Below are 18903 nucleotides of genomic sequence, written 5' to 3' on the forward strand. Positions count from 1 at the left end.
CAATATTTTCTTATGACTCTCAGTACAAGTAGAGTTCCTATTTAAACTAGTTTGCTTTTGCTAGAGCAAAATGATATGTATACTAGCGACAAAGATTTACAGTATGTTGCTCAAGTACTCCTTCTTTTCCTATATATTTGTTGAATTTCTTATTTAGCAGCTAATGACTACATTTTTTTCGAAAATGACAGTAAAGCCCAATCTCGTGAAATCAACTTTTGTAACTGAACTGGATGAATGTATCTCTAATTTAGTGTAGTACTGAAGATGATAATAGTTACCGTTGCTTTGTTCTATTTTTTAAGATTTTACACTCAAATATATACTTACGTACATAACATGGGCACTGATCCTAACAATCCATTCATCCAAGAACAAATGTCTTCCACTAGTCTAAAATATATGAAAAGGGTAAAGAAGCAGGAGAGAACTTCTGCGCCATACTCTATACTATATATACGCGTATCTCAAATATTCAAACATAATAAAAAAATGGGATCGTATAGTACACTCTGATATTTTTAACTTTGAATAGATCATGTATTTGATATTTTTTTATTTATTATCATTGACGAGACACACTTGGGTTGTCAGTTATAGAATTGGATGCACTTGAAACTTGCCAATAGACGTGATTCAACATGTTTTGATTCTTGAGAAATTATCAATTAACTCCTTTCTTGGGTTTTTCACTCATGTCAAAAATTGTCATCAAAAAATACATGAAAGACTCTTTAATATATTGTTTGAAGATAACTCAGTTAATACAATAAAAAATAGAGGCTTTCTTGCATCTTAAAAACATAGTGCATATCATAATCGATTTCTGTTGGTTGTCATGTTTTAAACTGTAACTATGCCTATTAGTTATGATTTAAGCTAGGCATGATGAAGATGTGACCATCATTAAAGCTACAGTACGTTATATCTAGTGGATATTAATCATCGCTATGTACTGTACTGTCGTATTTTGATCACAATATTATTTTCTGCAAACTATTTCATGTATTAGTAGATATTGTATTATATGGTCAAATCTATTTTTTACCATTTCAGTAAACACTTATTACTTTTACTTTCTCGTCATATTATACAAATACCATTGTAATTGATTTTATTGTCGTAATGACTCCAATTCTTAACGTCATCTGTGATCTTTTGATTGGACATAAGGCTATGAGTATATTAATGAATGTTGTTAATATCACTAATCCGGTAAATAAAAAAATATGAGCACAGTAGAATATGTTTAATAACGATCATTTCAACTCATGTCTTCCCATTTTAATTATTATTATCGTATCTATATATCTTTGATTGCATTCTAGACTTGATTATTCCATGACGTTATTGAATTTATAACCGTTATTTCATGAATATGTTTTGCTTTATCGAGTTAAAAGCTTTCTACTTTAAGGAAAAAAAACAAAAAAGTAACCATATAAATGCTTCCAAAGTTTAGCAGCGCGATAAATTAGTTCGTAATTGCTACATTACCAAGCTGTCATGTAGCATCCGACAATTTGGCGCTTCGATTATGAATAGTTCATTAAAGATAAATGTGGTAGCTTGGAAATAAAAAACTATTCTCTACCAAGATGTATAGGATACCAATTTTTTTTCTTACACGTCTATGTACAGTACTGTATAACTTCGTGTACAGTATAAACGTGTCGATCACGATGAGCATTGATTGTTACCTACTTACAGACAGTATCATATTAATGGACACACGCAAAAAATTGAGTGTACGTGCGAATATATATTTATGCCATGTAATGTACTGTGTATAATATTGATACTCTCATGTCTTATCATAAGTTACCATTTTCGACAGTTAAATAGATGCACGTAATTGATTGATTTGGTGACTTTTCCTTTAAATAGACAGACATAATGTAGCCGTAATTACTTTATTATTATGTTTTATTATAATTATCCTAACTACTATTTACTGTATTGTCATAGAAATTGTGCACTTATCTTGTCTTGGTTGAAAAGAAACTGAAGGTACATTAGTTTATCATTATTAAGCGACGACGTGAGTTGACCACCTCGATGGAAGAAGACAATTTATCACCATTGGCTAACCATGCCGGTGCCAATTTGCCTCATTCACGATATTTAAAATCGAGGAGATTGTCGATTAGTGCTGAAGCTTGTAACTTTGATAGTGATGGCGAAGAAGAAGGATCTGGTAAAGATTTAGTAGTGGTAAGTCATGATAAGAGTAATGCTCGCATAATCACACTGTATTAATGCATGGTCGTCATGTTGATTAATTTTCGATGACTTATCATTTTGAGTTATCAATTTTCAATTAATTTAACTAAATGATTTCTGTTAAGGCATAAAAAGTTATATAGCAATTACTGATTTATGTACAAATCATCCTGTGACTCAAATGGTTTCTGAATTTAAATGCTGTTTCCTATTCTTTTATTTCAAGTAACATTGAGAATGTACAGTACAGTACTTATAATATTGGCGAACCTTTCTGTCTGCTGTAGCTATGCATAGTAATTATAGAATTATTATTGCAGATACCGTGTTAAAATGACTATATTTGCTAACGAATTTTGAGAACTAGACGAGTATATCTATGAGAAAATAACTTGAAGGAATAATGACATGGACATTATAGAATCTAGTGCATTTTCTGTTTTTATTTCTTTACTATTTTTTCCTATTATATAATTCTTTCGTCGTTGATAATATTCGCTATTAATTGTCGATCGACTCTTGCAGATATGAAAATATGCGTTTCAATTTCGTGACGTTTTTCAATATTGTTCACCCCGTGTAATGAAAGGACTATAGTTTATAGGCCATTATCACCGTAAAGTAGAATATAAGTTAATAAGTATTTGATATTGTGTCTTAAATACATGAACGTTACTTTATTTAAAATCAAATTTCAAAATAACATTATCGTTGCGCTAGTTCTTATGTATCTCGCATTATTCAGCGAAGCAGTAAACTTCACTATGAACTAACCATTAAATATCACAGTGAAACATATACATTATAAATTTCGCATCATCGTTTTATAGAGAATGCATTACAATATTACGTCCAAGTTGAGGAATTTTTGACAGAGGGCGAAAAACTACGATGTTATAATTTAGCAGATGATAAATTTCTGTACTGTGTTTCAAGGTCCCTTTAAGCAAATTTATTGTAGTGGCAGATACTATTAGCTTAATATATCCCCACTTATTGGTGTTATCATGCCGCACAATATAGTGCATACCTAGTAATGGAAAAACTTATTAATAAGTACTTCGTACTTAGTTTAGAAATGATGACATATGGGAGTTTCAATATACCGATATTCATATTGATACTTATTGATGCAATATTGATAAAGTATGAATGATATGGATTATTGAAGACTATGACTGTTGTATCGGGTTTCTTTTTATGTCATTTTAATATCTCAATATGCCAGCACTTACCTCTTTTTCTTTCATAAATATATTGAATTGAAAGCAAATTTACATCTTGATCGATAAAGTAAAATTCTGTCATCTTTAAGTCATTTATGTTTCATAAAGCCATTAATTAAATCATTTCTTTTTTCATTTTTTAAACGCGTTAATCTCTTGTGTGGCATACATCAAACCCGGGGGCATAAATACCGTTTTAATACTTGCAATACATTTTTGTACGATATTCTTCGACTACTGTACTATTGTTTAAAATTATAACCCTAAACTTGTATATATTATCGTATCATATTATCGTCAATCTGTTATATCTTTTTATATTTGTAATGTTCAAAAAGACCAACATTTAAAATATTGGAAAAATTCTTTTTGCAGTTGGTAAATTGCTTTGAATTCAGCGATTGCTATGATAACGAAGTAAAAATGATGATATACAGTATATTAAGGATAAGACTGCAATAAATAAATAATACCGTACTTAATGCATAGGCAAAATTATAATCATCGATATTACGCTGACGAATGTGATCGTATTTTTTACAGTAGATGTTAACAGAGTCGACATTGATACGACTTTAATACGACATTAGCACATTAGAAAGAAACCCATAGTGCATACGTACTGCGTCTTGTTTTAGGCTTTAATTCGTTAAACAATTTCTGATGGATAAGTTAATCAGTAGAAGTTGTACAGAGTTGATAGATTTCTCGTATGTGGGATAAAGGTACTATGCCATCGATGGAAGATTTGCCAGTGTATCAAATATCTGATGTTTAATATTCAGTGATTAAAGGCTACGCTTGCGATTTTTTACGCAGTTAATGCTATTTAATTGACCTATTTGTTAATTCTACGGTTTTACTATTTCAAAAATCAATCAGAACTAGTACAAAAATTAGCGTATATCTTTCTTTAATTATATCATATTGACGATGTTTGTAGCTTCAGCTAACATACCGATAAAATTTAAATTCCATGTAATATAAAAACCTTTAAATATCGTCGTTATGCAATTTAAGGTTAACAAGGAGTCGTCATGTGTATATGCTATACCGATCAGCGATTATAAATATTATTAGATGAGATTTGTTGCTGTTGCATCATTTTGCATTCCTGCCAAAAGCAAGATCAAATCGTTAAGCTGTTGGATGATAAAATTACGAATATAGTGCGACTTAAAATTGCAGCCTATATTGTACGTAGAGAGGCAATTTATTGTACAAATTACGGAAATGATATTGTAATGCTACACTTTATTTGGTATCTATGATCTGAAATAATTGAAATGAATTTTAGTCCTTTACACAGATGATTTATTACCGAATAGAGTATTTAGAACGAGCGACAAATTCGATACACCCTTCTTATGTGAAATATCAAATGTATCTACTCAATTTCAATTTGTTATTGAAGAGCAGTTATTATAGGATTCCTAAAAGCAACTTAATTTAGATGTAAATGATGTGTAATTTAATCCGTCAGTCGTCTACGGTGAAGGTGATAACTTTTTCTTATATTTTTAACTATTTATCATACCTTATTGCTAGTTATCATGACTAAATATAGAAACTCATTATAAATTATTAGATGGAGTTATATGATAATCCGTTCAGATTTAGATAAATTACTTTCAAATATTCATCATAATTACTGATTAAGTTATAAATGATATTTAATGATATAAACGATGGATTATAATTCCTCGAAACTTAATGAAAATGCATTTAATGAGAGATTTTAACTTAGTATGATTACTTCACATATACCTTATAACCTATCATTACATGTGATCTCTATAAAGAATAATTGTAATATGAATACAATTTATCGATATTTTGAAAGGGTAGGACTTTAAATAATCTATAATTATAATGCAATGATCAAACTTTTGTTTTATGTCTAGTTGATTTCTTGAATACATTTTATCAACTACGCCTTAAGATTTAGTAACTTTCTTTGGCTCTTTTTAATTGGACTTGTATATTCATAGTCTAATAACAAAACTAAAAAAATAGGGCATAAAGTTACTTATATCACGTTATCATTAATGATACTAAATATACACCGTATTGCAGACGTAATCAGCCTTGACTCTTAAAAGAATTAATTAAATCGAATACTATATATGTAATCAACTGGACGAAAATTAACTAAATACTATTAATTCTTATGATCGAAGTTAGTATTAATACTGAAGGCCTCGATTAATGAAGTAAATATCAAAAGCAGTCTAACGAATGAAATGATTGGTGATTATGTTATTATAATTATCGAAATAATTGTAATTGAATTTTAGGTATTAATCTTTTCGTGATAGTTTCCTGTAAGGCTGTAACAGTAAGATTAGTACAATAGGGTTATGCCTTCTTTGGCGTCTTATATCCTCAACTAAATGATATTTGAGTAATAGTCTCATATTGTGATATGATTCTATATCTATCAGTAGTACCGCTACGTAGTGCAAACAATATTAGAATAACATGCACCTGTTTCAACATAGTCTGGCTCTGTGGATATTGTAATAATACAATTACTGCTATTGTTACTATATTTCAAGTCAATGCAAGACTGTCATAATTGCTGATTAGCTAATAATAACGACTAGTTATTTTATTGACATTTTTATATTCCTGTCAAGTATAAAGATATAACTAACTTACTGTACTTGTGGTCAAGACATAAATAGAAGCCACATTTACATGTTATTGTAGTGGAAAAAGTTAAATCCAGATGAAACAATAACAAATAGGTATTGCTTTTAGTATCCGTTGAGTTGATATTTGTTTTTACTATGATTACATCTGAACCTATTGTCTAATTTCCTTCACCTGTTCTTGTTGTCCTGGTATTTAAGAATTAGCTCAACATTTTGGTTTACAATTAATGGGTCTTCCATCAATGATCTAACTAAAAATAACACATCTGATAATTGATTTACATTTTGTAGATTGTAATTTTTTAGCTCAGATTTATAGCAGATTTTAGCAGGAACTGAAGTGCAAAGTGATTAAATATTAGTGCTATTGACTTAACATCATCATCGTTACAGCCTGTCGTTATCATTGTATAGCTTCAACGTAATTTAAACTGCTTTTGGCTCAGGGTGGGGTGATTTTACACATAAGTAGTATAGCAGCATTTGCGCTACTGCAAGGTTGCTGACACGTATATAGATGCTATAAATTCATATAGTATATCATTTTTAGCTGAAATCCAATCTATGTTTTATAACAGCTAATATTGTTAATTCTTTAACTGATTTAAAATTTTTAAATTTTAAAAAGAAATTATTCCTGTAGAGAAATATTTAAAACTTATTATTACCTTTAGGTTAAACATCCTAAAAGTGATGAACAGTTGGCTCGATTAAATAGTGCAATTACCAAAACCTTCGTTTTCAAAGCATTAAATGATGAACAACGTGAATTAGTTATTGACTCAATGTACGAGAAGTGTGTGGCTAAAGGTAAGAAATATTAAATATCAAAATCGGGATAATTGATGGCATGCATAGCTGAGCATCATACCGTCTTTATGAATAATTATAACAACCGCTTGTATATAGAATAAATGACCGGAAATTAGCATAATGTTATAATGTTACTCCATAATTTTATATCGTTATGTAAATAGGTTATGACGATAGTATCAGCTTTCTGTACTCATTCTTACTGTGGGAATTTTTGATACAGTGCACAAAGCTTTATCTAAAGTATATGAAACGATTTATTATCATTAGGAAATGACGTTATTCGTCAAGGCGATGATGGCGATAATTTCTATATTGTTGATGCCGGCATTTTTGAAGCCATTGTTAAACGAGACGGCAAAAGTGAAGTTGTCTTCAAATACGATAATTCTGGTAGCTTTGGCGAGCTAGCATTGATGTACAATACCCCCCGATCGGCCACAGTGCGTGCTTCTACGGACGGTGTACTATGGACTTTGAGTGGTGAAATGTTCCGACAAATTGTCTTAAAAGCTGCTCGAAAGAAGAGGGAAGAATTCCGTAAATTGTTACAATCTGTAACCATATTGAAAGAACTGAGTACATACGAATTGGAAAATGTTGCGGATGCGTTAATTTTAAAAAAGTATAAGAATGGTGAATGTATCTTTAAGGAAGGTGATCAAGCGTACGAATTATACTTTGTATTAGCAGGTGCGGTCGAAATCCGAATGCTTGATAAATCAAACAGACAAAGTGGCCAACAAGTAAAAATAACAGAGTGTCCAGTTGGCAGTTACTTCGGCGAACTTGCGTGGCTAAAAAAGGATCCTAGGGCAGCATCGGCCTATGCTCTTGGTAATGTAACTTTAGCTGAATTGGACGTTTACGCATTTGAACGTTTACTCGGCCCTTGTCGCGAAATTATGGAAAGAAATGCCAAGGCATACGAAAAACCATTAATTGAGAAATTTGGCTCGTTGGCAATGTAAAATTAAGACTTCAGGACCAATTATATTATCATAATGTTGCAGCTAGTGATGCTGTTAGGGTAGGCAACCATTCCAGCTGTTTCAAATCGACCGTAGTTAGTTTTATCTACCATAAGAAAGCGATTTTGACACCGACAACATCGACGAAAAATTTAATTTCGACAAGACTATTGGCAATTTCTCGTAAAAAATGTGTATTTGTATGTAATATCTTTGTCCTTACATGTAGTATAATTATTTTAGAAATTATCCAACGTGTGGCAATCGATTGCTGAAATTATAAAATTTCGTAGCAAATTTACATTACTTTAGAAAATATATCAAGGACATGAATTGTGCTATTATAAAGTGCATTTACGATATCAGTTGATGATCGTTGGTTTGAGGTATTAATGAGCAATTTAAGGTTTACATACTTTGATGTTGGCCAGCTAATTATTAATGATATTTTTAGTTAGTGACTGTTGATAAAGTATTACGAGTTAAATTTACTTACCAATTGCTAAATGTCAAGTATTATATTTAATGTTTTGACTGATAAATGATACCATTAACTGCAGTATTTACATGTTAGTATCTTACTGTATACGTGTATTATTTACCAAGCAAGATGGTACAACGTGATCTAGGCACAAGACTTGGTATTATATTACACCATCATCTTGGAGCTACTTACAGTCTAGACAATGTGATGATACGCTGTAGTATCTAACGATAACGTTTGTAACTGTAAGCCGTTGATGACAAAGATATTTTCTGGCTATTTTGTCGAGGAATGTATCTGGTTTGTGTATCATGTTTGCTGTAGTTAGTGAATGTAGCCGCTATAGTATGAGCTGGTATGAATGATTTGTTCCGGATATACAGTAGTCAGTAGTTTACGAGACAAGTTGCTATACAATCATACCAGTATTTGTTAAGTACTAATAAAATGTAATCGAGCAAAATTGTATTGGGATATGACGGTAACATTTTCTTACTTGACCTGCTATGATGGAGTGATATATGTGGACTACTAAAACACCAAGGACGTGACAATCTCTACGGTGAAATACCATACTGTATGAGTCCAAACTTGATACTGTACGGCGTATTATAGACTTATTGCATAAATTAACATACAAATTGCTTCATTTTGGAATCATGCGGTAATTATGATTTCACTTTTTAGCGTTCAAATCATGAGTGAATACTGCTAATTCTAAAGCATATGAAATGCGAGTTATTAATTTAATTTCTAATTAGATTATAGCGGTAAAATGTTAAAAAGCGCTGTACATCTATTCATTGCAAAAATGAATAATAGGTTAGAAGCGTCGAACGGTATTTTTGATGGATCTTAGTCATTGGGCTGCTTTTCGTCCGACTGTCATACTAAATGCTGAGCACGCTACTAGATTTAAAGAACATAGCAATGGCACCGTTGTGAGATTCAGCATTTTGCGTACATAACGTTATGAAACTCCGTATGTTGATGTGCCCTCGATTCCCCAATCAATATGAGCATTCAGGACTGATAGAGGTACTGTAGGAGAAAAAGCCTCACTTATACGTATATTTTCATGCATATACTCTGCCGCAGGAAGCATATATAGTAAGATAATCTACCTGTAAATTTTCTTTTAACGTACTGCTTTGTGCTGAATACGACAATTTCATTTGAACGGGAAATTAAGTAATGTATATAATTGGTCTAAAACTAAATGCAGCGGTTCTAACCCTATTACTGTACCGATAATTTCCCAACCCGCCCATTAATCCTATTGATAATTCCCCTACCCTAAAAATTATTAAAATAATTTTTTCAACAATTTTAACAAAAAATAGCTTTAACATGAATGAACTCGAAAATTAAGGTAGTACAGAGGTATAGGCTAGATGAGCATAAGCCTGCAGTGTAACTGACTGACTGTCCTGCAACAAAATCGAATTTGACAAAGGCATATAAGCATATTTTAACTCCTTAGTATGAAATTACTGTTCCATATTAGTTTCTAAAATTTACCGATAAAGATTAAAAATGAAAATAGTGACTAGTTGATCACAAGAGTTGACCATAGATTTTACGAGTGGCTAAGGAATGCATTTAATTGTGAATCTGTCTCAAATTGCGGTTATGCTTGCTCATTATGGCTAGTGAAAACATATTTAATCTGTGATAATCATAGACTCTAATAATTAATAACTATAATGCGCGTAGTAGTAAAGTATAATATTAAATTTAAGAAAAATCAACCGGCGACTAAGTGATCCGATACTTGTCTATCGGGTAATTAATGAAAAGGGAAACTTAATAATAATTCAAGTAAACAGTTCGCATAAATCATTGTTTTTATCAAAAGACGAATGGATTGAGAAGTAAGTTCTGGAAGATAACTTGCCTGTGCAACGGTAGCGATCTGAGCTTACACTAAATGTTGTGGCTACGTAAATAATGACCACTTGCAAGAATAAATTAGTAATTCTAAGGTTTAAAGTTAAAAATTACTTTTGATCAGATTTTAACGGTAAGAGTATAACCATGTTATTTCTTGCAATTTTTCTTTAGTTCGATAAATAAAATAAAAAAGACTACCATCAAGTGTATTATTGAGATTCACTTTATCGGTTTTGCTTAATAATTGCCAATCTGCTTGATAGCGAATGACCAATTTTTTTATTTTTCGTTACGAGCCATAGACATTAAAGATACATAATAGTTTATTGTGCAAAAACTAATCAATGCAGCAATCAAAAGGTGTAGCATTCACTGCTGTATATGAATAGTATAAGTAACAGTGTGAAATATTTGTGATTACTAGCTACTTTTTTTATCTAATAAATGATAATTAAAACAACAGCTTTGGTTGAAACTTTCAATTTATCGTAAGCTTGAGTCTAAAGTAAAGGCTGTAATTATTATTATAATTATAAGGAAGCGTTAGTATAAGCTGTAAAATAGTTCATTTGTTAGGCTAATTCATTTCTCTCGATTGATTAGCTATGATAACGCGTTCTGGTTGTAATAACTTTTTGCTTGAAATAATCTATGAGTTAGGTACCGGTATCTAGTCCAAAATAGCTAAGCTGCATCATCATCGAACTTATCAAGCACTTCTAATCCAATCATTAGATTTTGCCTCATATGCATCGTCCCAATCGAAAGAGGTCTTTTGCTGTTGCATAGAAGTACTGATCCAATTACTCGATTTTGCTTCATACGCATCGTCCCAATCGAAAGAGTTCTTTTGCTGTTGCAGTGAAGTGCCTGCCCAATCATTCGATTTTGCTTGATAGGCATCGTCCCAATTGAAAGAAGTCTTTTGCTGTTGTGAAACAGGCCCTACGAAAGCGTTCGATTTTCCTTGATAGGCATCATCCCAATCGAAAGAAGTCTTTTGCTGTTGTGAAGCAGGCCCTACTAAAGCGTTCGATTTTCCTTGATAGGCATCATCCCAATCGAAAGAAGTCTTTTGCTGTTGTGAAGCAGGCCCTACTAAAGCGTTCGATTTTCCTTGATAGGCATCATCCCAATCGAAAGAAGTCTTTTGCTGTTGTGAAGCAGGCCCTACTAAAGCGTTCGATTTTCCTTGATAGGCATCATCCCAATCGAAAGAAGTCTTTTGCTGTTGAACAAAATTACCTAATGCAGCATGTGAAAGGTGTCTAGCAAAGCCGGTTGAAATTATGTAAGCGTACCATATAATCATTACCTTGCCCCACATATTTGCTAAAAATGCTGATTTACTCCAATTCAAACCTGAAGTTATAAAGAATCGCTGTTATGAGTGTGGGTTTAAGCTAGCTAATCAAGTCAATCAATAAGTTTGTCTTATATATGCTTATTTTATGTGGTAGTTAAATTAAAATTATACCAACGATTACCGATTACGTCTTTTATTCATATTGATATAATATGGTCTTGTTAATAGAATTAAGTAATTGCAAAGTTCAATCTTAATGACAATTAGAATAGAATATAACCTGTTCACAAGTTGTAGTATACTCAAATACGAGGATAATGTAGATGATGCGTTTAGCTGAATAAATGGACGTTTTTAGCAGGCTTCATTTAGTGCTGCTATTTCTATGATCTTAATCTACATTGTTTACCGTCCAAAATTAGAATTTTAGATGTTAATCAAAATACTATTTGTAGCATTGAATAAGCATTCTTACAATAACTAAATATCTAATTATGTATTGCTCATCCAATAATTAAGTTAGCTAATTGCTAGTTACTTATGTAAGATATTAGTCAATATTACAGAATCTCGGTATTTTAGTAACATAATAGAAATATAACATGCTTCCATCTGGTTAACATTGATATTAAATCTAAATCTAAATATAGCTGATTAGCTTAATTTTAAATCTTCTTTAAACAAAGATATTCTAGTTAATTGTGAATTTTAAATATTTATTAATGCTTCAAATATTACGTCTATTCCTAAATGTCCAGTTATATATATTATATAGGATTTTCATTCAATTTTAATTTAGATATTCACTCCGGAGATAATTTCATTATTGAGTTACGAATTGAGTCGTTTTGATTTTTGTACTATGGAGAATTTTAGTACAAGTTAAATTCATAAACAAATTTAATCGCATAAACATCTGCTCTCGAAGATAACCGCTACAAATCAGTTAACGCTTGGTATTTGAAGTACTACATATGCTTCCAATAATTTTTCAGCATGTAACTACACTATTCTTAGTAATCATGTAAAATTTAGTTTTAGTTGGGCAACCCAGCTGTAAATTGAGTCGCTACTTCAGTTTTTCCTCAGCAATACGTTATAAAATTTTGATACTAATCAACGCCAGTTGCCATAATGATATATGATATATGTATATTGATAGCGATATCTTTGTGCGGTTAAATTTGTTAATTATTATATTGCACCTTTCTAGGGCTGTAACTGTGGACTAGGAATAAAGTTATGAGTAGCTCTATGACCTCATGTTTCATTCTCGATCCATAAGTATAAAACATGACTTCCTAGTAGATCTAAACACTGAATCAGACCTAAATTGTCCATACCTATAAGCTTAATGAAATTATGGTCAAATCTTCTTTAAAATCTGATTGATCATTTCGTAACTAGATTAATCAATGCGTAGGATTACCGTGTCCTCTTATAAAGATGAAAATTAATATTAGCTTGCTTACTTGCTTGTTACAAATAAGGAAGCTGATCAAGGATTTACTGATGTGTCCAAGTACTCATGCCTTGATTATAATTTTTAAGCTACCCTGTAACGATGAAAATTGAAATTACTGTACCTTGCAAATTATAAATAGGAGCAGTAGATCAATATTTTAATAATTCTTCGCATTACTAATAACTTGATTACTATGCCACTTAGCAAACATGAAAATTGAAATTCGCTTGTTTACTGTAAATAAGAGAAAACGGATTAACATTGCGGTATCTTTTCGTATCAATCTTTTATCTTGTCAGCTACGAGTGAGATGATGTTTTCATGATATCATCCAAATTTTATTCCTTCTAGTCATTATTACCGTAAGTATTAAATTTCAAATGCTATTCCACTAAGTATAAGCGAGAGACTTTGATATCAGCATATAAATCTTAAATATTACTAATTTAGAAACTATAAAGGGGTAAAGATATCACAAACCCTGTAACAAGTAGAAACTTAGACCAGGAGCAGCAAAAATTATTAATGCCTGTTACCAAGATGTATTGTTACTGAGCTTCATAATGATATAAATTTAATACTCCCTGGCTATTTAGCTCCTCAGGAATTCTAGTAATAGATAAATAGATGGATCTATTGATGGTTATAATAGACCAAATTTATAATACCACGCGTTTATTTCTTAGCCATTATACATCTCCAATTCACTATGATGAAGAATATGAAGACACTGCAGTTAATTGATAGAAAGCATCACTGACTATCCGTGTCTGATCTTCAAAATTAATTATCCTAAACTCTATCATAGCATTATTTGTTACTATTTGCTTACTTAAGAATTAGTATCAGTGAGTTTGAAGTAGATTAAATGTTTAATTCTTGAATTTATTCATAAGCGGTCTCATATCTCTAATTAAATAGAGCGAATGATATAATTAATACTAAGGTACCGTATGGAAGACTTTTTTAACGGAAAGTAATCGAAATTTTATATCTACATCCAAGATTTAGTGTGACTGAGCTCGATATAGCGCAGATCTATTACCTGCATCTTTAAGATTAGGCATCAAAAGATTTCATGATAAATCAGTTTATAACGTCCTGAAATGCTGTTTCACTGCCAGATATCTTCAATTTAATACTGTATCTGCATATTTAGAGATTATTATCAAAAATTTCTCACAAACTATATAGATACAAGATTAGGGATTTATTCAGGAGATGCATCATGGACTACTAGATATACCTGTACATCTAGTAGTCCATAGCTGCAGCTCACATATAATTCAGAGATATGAGCATGGGTAGTTACTGTTACTAGAAGAAGAAAATAATACCTAAACGTATTTCAATACACAGTTACCACGGCATCATTTACAACGCTCTACCGTGGTATAATCATGCAACATATTAATCTTGGTATTAAAATGTAGATACACTTTATTTAATGCTATAGTTTGTTAAGCACCGTTGTCATAATTTTAAATTATGAGGATCAAAGAGCTACTAAATTACACAATATCTAAGTCCCAAATTTACCCAATATGGTACATATCAGGAGATAGGCTAAACTATGGACCCTGTGGATGAAGATTTTGATATAATTACGGTACTTGTTCAGACTATTGCTCAGTAGTTATTGTCTAATCTTTTAAATATGTTGATAATGCAGATATACTCACTACTAATTCCATGCAAAACTATGAGTTTTCAAATACGATCATAGAATTACTTATTATACAAAATTTAGCTAACTCTGTGTTACTTTAAATAGAAATTTGCCAGAGGATTTTCATCTAGAGTTAAGCTAAACGTTGGTCATCTATGCTTTTTGCCTGTAGCTCATGTATAAGAAAAATAGAGCTACTAATTATTGTATTGAACTATGAGTCCATAGAAATAGTGAAGCAACTGTTATATACTATTATTAAAATGTAGTCTGTGTATAAAAAAGGTGCTAATAATTACTGTCTAGAATTATAAATCTATTGAAAATGTAGAAAGTATAAGATATTACGAAATTGCTCTTCATGGTTAAGGAAAATGGGTACTGCTCTAATTATTATCTTGAACTGTAAATCTATGGATAATAAGTAGAAAATGTTCAATATTATTAAAGTTATAGCGTCTAGACATGCATATAGTTCATCATTTCCTAGGCGAAATCTTAATATCTTCAGCATTTCAATATTAACTTTCTTCCACAAATAAAAATTATCAATCTTTGTTGTGTTCACAAGCTACATATTTATTGATGATTAATGGTAGGTTTAAACGCCACTGATATAACATACGATATGTACGCTAGTTTAAAGATCGCAAAGCATAATATCATACTAATAGCTTTTGCTAGATGTTTATCATCTCTAGCGAATGCTTACGCAAATATTAGTCGTTAAACATCACGTAGAGGAAATACAATATGGCTATTAGTATAATTTAATACAGCTACTTCATAGAGTTATGATCGACTAGCATAAAGAAAGGAAATATAGGTTATGTGCTATCATCATCTTTAACAACCACTAATACTTAAGGCTACTAAACGTATGTGGCTTAAGAAGAGCCCCAGAGTCTAAATAACACGATGGAAATCAAATACTATTGAAATTATTTTGGGAATAGTGTCAGGATTAGTTAGTCTAGTTAGTTGTCCATCATGTTTCTGATATAAGTGAGCCAGAATTGAATCTAGCATAAGGGCCTATTGCTATATTATGTTTTAATTACCCAGAATAACTTTGAAGCAATTTAGCTAGGGGAGCATAGCGTTGTGGATCTGTACGCATTAAAAACGTCAAAATCTGGATGATTTTATCACAACCACAGTTTGATTGGAGCAATGGGGTACCAGGTCCTCTTGATTCAAGCAATGGTGTGCCAGGTCCTCTTGATTCAAGTAATGGGGTACCAGGTCCTCTTGATTCAAGTAATGGGGTACCAGGTCCTCTGGATTCAAGCAATGGTGTACCAGGTCCTCTGGATTCAAGCAATGGTGTACCAGGTCCTCTAGATTCAAGCAATGGTGTGCCGGGTCCTCTAGATTCAAGTAATGGGGTACCAGGTCCTCTGGATTCAAGTAATGGAGTACCAGGTCCTCTGGATTCAAGTAATGGTGTACCAGGTCCTCTGGATTCAAGCAATGGCGTGCCAGGTCCTCTCGATTCTAGAGCAAGGGGAACTGCAAATGCAAGGTCGTGGGAAACGAGCAAAGTAACCATCAACATACACAAGAGCTTGGCCATTTTCTAGCTAGTTGTTATAAAATTGGGGAATACGAAAATTCTCAACTTCACTTAGTAAATTCTTAGTTTGCAACAAATGATGGATTTGCTGCAATTAGCTACCGGAGATGCGATTTAATGGCCAAAGGTTATGAATATGTCCCTTAAATAAGTTTCTTGAGGGGCTAATTGCGATTCTTTGGCTAATCATTACTAATTACATTAGAAATAAATTGAATTAAACATTAATATATCGTATTACCACATGCAGATATATTATTTACAGATGGTCTCTAAACGATGTAATAAGATCAGAAGTCCTATTGATCTTTTATTCCTTGTTCTGATAGTGCCATAAAATAACAAAAATAGCAGAGAGTACCTTTCAATGTATCGTAGACATATAGTCTTCTTTACAATATAGAGGATAATAAGCTATCTGAAATCTTACCATGTATACTGTATATTCAAGTTGGCAAATAGGATCACAAATAATATAATTATAATTTGACAGCAGTAGCATAGATCATCTCTACCTCCTTAAATATTGGATATTACACATCATTTTTATTTAAGCTAGACAAACTAGATTAATAAATTAAGGATGAATCTTAACATGGGATTCCTAGTGAGAATATTACGTCAAAGTTGGCGTAAATCATAATGGCTCATTTTAGTAAACTCTATTAAGCGAGGTATAGATGCTACTATAGCTAGAATATTAACTATAATTAATATTTTAAAGCATATTTGTCAGAGGAGAAAATGTGCTGCTAATTATGTTAAATTACTTGTACAAGATATTTAAGCCAGATACCGCATAAAAGAATCTTTATCAAATCAATTTTTTACAGATCTTCCATGTCTGATCGTTTAAGACAGTCGCGTCTGGCAAAAATTGCATTAACAAAGTTATGTTCCTGGTTGAAGGTGATGATTATTACACCATGTGAAGAATATCGTTAATTTAGTTAGATAAAAATAGATTCTTATTATAGCAATATACGCATCAGATGGCAACTACTAATAAGGTCCAACATATATTATTCTCAAAAATAGTTATCCCTTGAGTCTTGACTATAAGTCTATCGCAACATCCTGAACATACCTTGATATTGTTCATGTATGGCTACGTGATATTTTAATTTATGCCAAAACTGAGCATATTGATCGTTTAAGCTGTTTCTTGGTAAACAATTCGAAAGCTATATATAGAGCTTCGTCATTCTCTAGATTACTTATGGACAGCAAATAAATTTACCTCCAGTGAAAAATAAAGGTTATGCTGATAATAGGAATGTTTGGATTGCAAGTTTGCGGATTAGTGCTTACGTAGGCATTTCCCGAAAAATAAAATTTCTTATAATCGTCATAGGTGTAATTATTGATAGAAATATCTACTTATTAAAATTTGATTTAAGCTACAATGCTGGTATGCAAAATAAATTGATATTGGATATTTAATCATTGAGATAGGCTAATTATTCACTTTTTACTGGTAGAAGTGTACTTTATGTAGTATTTCATCTTCTTATTAATTAATTCTATGAATAACATTAAAAGGCTAGCTAAGGTAATGTAGTGCCTATGAATTGCAATAGAGAATAGAAATTATTTGAATTAGATTGAGAAATAACCATGGTATTGGTAGACATTGGTGATGATCTCAATAACGATAGTTACTGCACTGTACTACTTACTGTATTACATAATTAGCTGATACATACTGTATATCAAGTGCCGCAATCTTTTGAGATATTTTAATCACCTCGAGACAAAAAATGGTCGATTTCGGCTCATGTTTAGTCAACGGTTATGAAACAGAATGATAATACCCCTAAACGTAGATTTATGATGTTTATCAATTGTATTTGTGTCCAATAAACGTAATAATTGCGCTGATTAGAGAAATTTCTAAAATGTAGGAAATGGAAACAGTTTCGATTTGCAGATTAATATTTATTTTGGTATTTACTGAAAATTTTGAACATTCCCGATTGTTTAGGATAGGCATATGATCGCTTTCAAATATAATCTACGCTTAATAAACAGAAATGAATGTAAAATACGCGTAAATCATAGCTGACCATTTGATTTGTTCCTCCTTTTCCAGCAAAAGGCGTTTTTAAGCAGCATTTCATTCTTGTATTAATACGGACGTTAAGGATTGCTGATATGAACTGGCTAGCTAAATAGAGACTTTAGGCTTTGGAATATATAGAGTACTGCAGCTTGAACTTAAGTGAGAAATAGCTATAGTACTGCTCAATAAAAAGTAATGGATGATCATTGAACAGTAATTAGTGCTTATAGGAGTCAAGACAGGAATTGAAGATATTATATACTATGGCGTTACTGCAGCTATTTTATGCATTCCATGACTATTTTGAAACGATTAGACTACATTTGCCCATGATAAATTTAGATCAAATCAGTATTACATTTAAGGATCAGTGATTTATTTTAGACCTAGATGGCTTCTCATTTAATCCAGATCACTAAATTACCAAGTATGATTATAAAAATAAACCGTAACTTTCTTATTTCAATATTTATTTCGGCTCTAATGGTATGTTTTATGGGCTCCATCTCATGATTTTCGTTACTACAACATTTGTCACACACCGATACTTACCAATTG

General features: G+C 31.5%; 3 protein-coding genes across 3 annotated transcripts; 1 reads left to right on the forward strand and 2 right to left on the reverse strand.

Annotated features, from left to right (window-relative positions):
* Nucleotides 1-2058: 2058 nt before the first annotated feature.
* On the forward strand, nt 2059-7890 carry TRIADDRAFT_28339 (uncharacterized protein; the record flags this gene model as incomplete). Its single annotated transcript, XM_002114642.1, has 3 exons — nt 2059-2211; nt 6781-6916; nt 7190-7890. 3 exons carry the CDS (start codon nt 2059-2061, stop codon nt 7888-7890), a joined length of 990 nt encoding a protein of 329 aa, XP_002114678.1.
* Nucleotides 7891-10976: 3086 nt separating this feature from the next.
* TRIADDRAFT_58755 (uncharacterized protein) lies at nt 10977-11594 on the reverse strand (the record flags this gene model as incomplete). Its single annotated transcript, XM_002114808.1, has 1 exon — nt 10977-11594. One exon carries the CDS (start codon nt 11592-11594, stop codon nt 10977-10979), a length of 618 nt encoding a protein of 205 aa, XP_002114844.1.
* A 4275-nt stretch (nt 11595-15869) lies between these two features.
* On the reverse strand, nt 15870-16205 carry TRIADDRAFT_7057 (uncharacterized protein; the record flags this gene model as incomplete). The annotated part of the gene is made up of 1 exon (XM_002114809.1): nt 15870-16205. A coding segment is annotated over one exon (336 nt), but the record flags the coding sequence as incomplete, so codon positions are not given.
* Nucleotides 16206-18903: the final 2698 nt, after the last annotated feature.

Source organism: Trichoplax adhaerens, genomic scaffold (genome assembly GCF_000150275.1).
Source record: "Trichoplax adhaerens TRIADscaffold_8 genomic scaffold, whole genome shotgun sequence".
Lineage (NCBI taxonomy): Eukaryota > Metazoa > Placozoa > Uniplacotomia > Trichoplacea > Trichoplacidae > Trichoplax > Trichoplax adhaerens.